Source organism: Seriola lalandi, unplaced genomic scaffold (genome assembly GCF_002814215.2).
Source record: "Seriola lalandi dorsalis isolate HSWRI2012SDOR001 ecotype SW California unplaced genomic scaffold, Sedor1 jcf7180002054748, whole genome shotgun sequence".
NCBI lineage: Eukaryota > Metazoa > Chordata > Actinopteri > Carangiformes > Carangidae > Seriola > Seriola lalandi.
In genome coordinates, this window is record NW_019525301.1 from 5,468,089 (window position 1) to 5,471,391 (window position 3,303).

Sequence of the window (3,303 nt, forward strand, 5' to 3'; positions counted from 1 at the left end):
CTGATGGGGCAGGTAAAACACTGATGGAGCCAGTAAAGACACTGATGGGGCAGGTAAAACACTGATGGAGCCACTAAAGATACTGACTTTATAGATGTTTTGACCGTCCAGCAGCGGACCAGGATTTGAGCCAGTCCTCCGCCCAGTCCACCTGTGCTCTGGTCTCATCTCTTTGTTTGTTTGAGGCCTTTTTAGATGAAAACTTCTTCAGTGGAGGGAACTCTGGACGTTCACTTTCACCTGATCGCTGCATACTGCACTGTGTTGTCTCACCTGCGGGCGGAGCCTGTCTATTTATAAATGAGGGGAGGACTAACAGTTTAACAGGAGACTCATGCATGTGCCACCACACTGACTACCAAAACAAAGACCAGAGAATCTCTTATATCATTACATAGAAAATAGTTGTTTGCTGCTGTAATTTTTATTCAAATCTTGTTTACAGAACCTTCAACACACTCTGCTGGACACACATTCAGAGAATCTCTTATATCATTACATAGAAAATAGTTGTTTGCTGCTGTAATTTTTATTCAAATCTTGTTTACAGAACCTTCAACACACTCTGCTGGACACACATTACCCCACCAGTTTGCTTTAGGGAACACAAACTTTAATCTGGGAATTCTTTTGTACATGTTCTGCTGTATGCGCATGTGATGTTGTTGACACTGTAACTAGTCTAAAGAAAGTGAATCTTGGTGAGGATGTGCAATAAGCTGATGTTCCATACCATGTCTCTCAAAGCTGGGCTTTTATCACAACCAAGCACGCTATAAAAATACTCTTATGGTTGCCATAGCAACATGAGGGATATGTATAATACAGGGCTATTTCAGTCGTGGATAAGATTAGCTGCAAGAGATTCAGTTACAGAGGGAAACTGTTCTTTCATCTCCACACTCTGTGTTGAGCTGGAGCTCGCTCTCACAGTCCAGAGTTCCTGCTTTAATGTGGCAGGCAGCCAGTCCTATGAAGCGCCTGTTATCTTGTGTTGTGTGTGAAGTGTGTCTGTGCTCAGTGGGCCAGAAAAACGCAGAGAGATGTGGTCTGTGTGGTTTGTCTGCAGAGCTGAAGTGAGCAGTTAGATATGTGACTGAACACCGAACACAGACGGGGACATTATGATCTGATTGTTTCTTTCATCAGGATTCAGAGCAGGTTTATATGAGGTTAATATATGAGGCTGATCATCAAGTTTCATTAAAACAAAAGAAAAAAAAGATCAATCAGTGAAAAGAATAAATCTGGTGATATTTTTTATTTTCTTATTGTCAAAAAATCTTTAAAGACCAAAACCAATAATCAAACAAGTATCATCTGTGATTCAGAGCCTGATGTCTCTGATTTCTCCACTGTTTCCAAACACTATTAAAACACATCAGTGAGACACACACATGTTCCTCCATCACCATGAATACACACACTCTAGTTCTTTTAGACTCAGTCCTACACACACTGTCCTGCTGACCCAAATAAACCCTAGAGCACCAAACGTGGATTAATCTGCCGCTGAAAATAGTCCTCAACAAATATACTATTTCCTCCTTCAGTATACATACTGTATCGATAGATAGATAGATAGATAGATAGATAGATAGATAGATAGATAGATAGATAGATAGATAGATAGATAGATAGATAGACAGATAGATAGACAGATAGACATTTTTGACCTTTAATAGGATTAATTGACAATAAGATGAGAAGAGGAATATGTATAGATATATAATAACAGCAGGTTTATTCTTTAAAGCTTTGGAGCCTTTTCCGTCCTGACACAGAGAGAATTCCGGGGAAATTCCTGAATATGAAGTAGATTTTTAGGTTAAATTACATTGTTGATCATATTCAGCAACTGGTTCTAATCACAAAGGGTATATTGGTAAAAGTCCAACGGATCAGGAAACACAAGCAGTGTATCCAGATTACGTCTAAACCACTTTATCCTGAGATCAAACTCATTGCACAGAAAATGTTCTGTAAACTGACAGATGTTTAGGGACGCTTTGTGTTTCTCTTGTATATTGTATATATTGTTATATTGTGTTAACCTGCCCAGGGGCTGCAGAGAGTAATTAGCTATCAGCTAAATCTGGCACAATTTATTGATTAATGTTTTTACATGGTCCCTGATAAATAAGTATAAGAAACTAAACTAAACTTAACTGAACTTTAGATGTATTTGTCACCATGCTCAGGTCTCATGAGCATGGTGGTACTACATCAACAATAATGTTAATGTAAATAACATGTAGGCTGCAGTAGACCAACTGTTCAAAGCTAAAATAACCAGTTAAAGTAGAGGAATGTCCCGACCAAATGTATTTTAATAGTTGACAACCAGTTTAACCAGTTAAACACTTTCGTTCCTTCTTCCCCTTCTTTGTCTCTTCATTGAGTATTGATCTTTAAACTCTAATCATAGAACATTGAAACAGCAGTGCATGTGTGTGTGTGTGTGTGTGTGAATGTGTGTTCATTATCTGTACACAACCTCATCTCTGTAACCTCCTCTTTGTCTCCCCCCTCCCCCCACAGTGAAGCAGCCCCCCACCATTGTCAAACAGTCAGTGAAGGACTACATTGTCGACCCCAGAGATAACATCATCATCGAGTGTGAGGCCAAGGGCAACCCAGTGCCAATGTAAGCAGTACACACACACACACACACACACACACACACACACACACACACACACACACACACACACACACACACACACAATATGCGTACAATTGACTTATCTGTTTTCTGCTCATTACATGGAGCTTTAAGGGGAAGAAAAGATGATACATTTCATGCATAAAAGTCGGAATCAATGCTGAAACATCAAGTTTTAAACTTTTACTTCTACATTTCCTGTAGTGCAGCTCATCTTTCTTTACTGCACCTGCCTGAGAAATTCAACCTTTCAAACAGCAACGGGATATTTTCACAGACTGAGCTGTAAACTGACCTTTATGTGTACATTAGGTGGCGAGCACCTTTAATGGACATTAACAGTTGACAAAGTTGACGAAATAGAAAAATCTTGACACTGAATAAAGTTTGAAGACTGTTGCAGGTGATTGAGACAGCAGCTGAAAAGCTCCCAGTCAGACTGATGTGAGTGACAGGCTGCAGACTGCCCAATCAGGGAAATGCAGCACAGCGGAGGACAAAGAGGTCCAGAGAAGATTCAAAAGATCACACATTTGTCTTCCTTACTCTATCCACTCAGTCCCATTGTCTATCCCTGTTTCTGTCTGTCCTCTGCTACCCCCCCCACCCCGCCCCCCGCTCTGTCTGTCCTCAGTGTG

The 3,303-nt window shown here is 40.3% G+C and overlaps 1 protein-coding gene across 1 annotated transcript in view; it reads left to right on the forward strand.

Moving 5' to 3' along the window:
- nfasca (neurofascin homolog (chicken) a) overlaps positions 1–3,303 on the forward strand; it is a 104,737-nt gene that overhangs the window by 44,618 nt on the left and 56,816 nt on the right. The window contains exon 5 of the mRNA XM_087178878.1: positions 2,542–2,647. Coding sequence (XP_087035004.1) covers positions 2,542–2,647 — 106 coding nt within the window. The remainder of the gene's footprint in view (positions 1–2,541; positions 2,648–3,303) is intronic.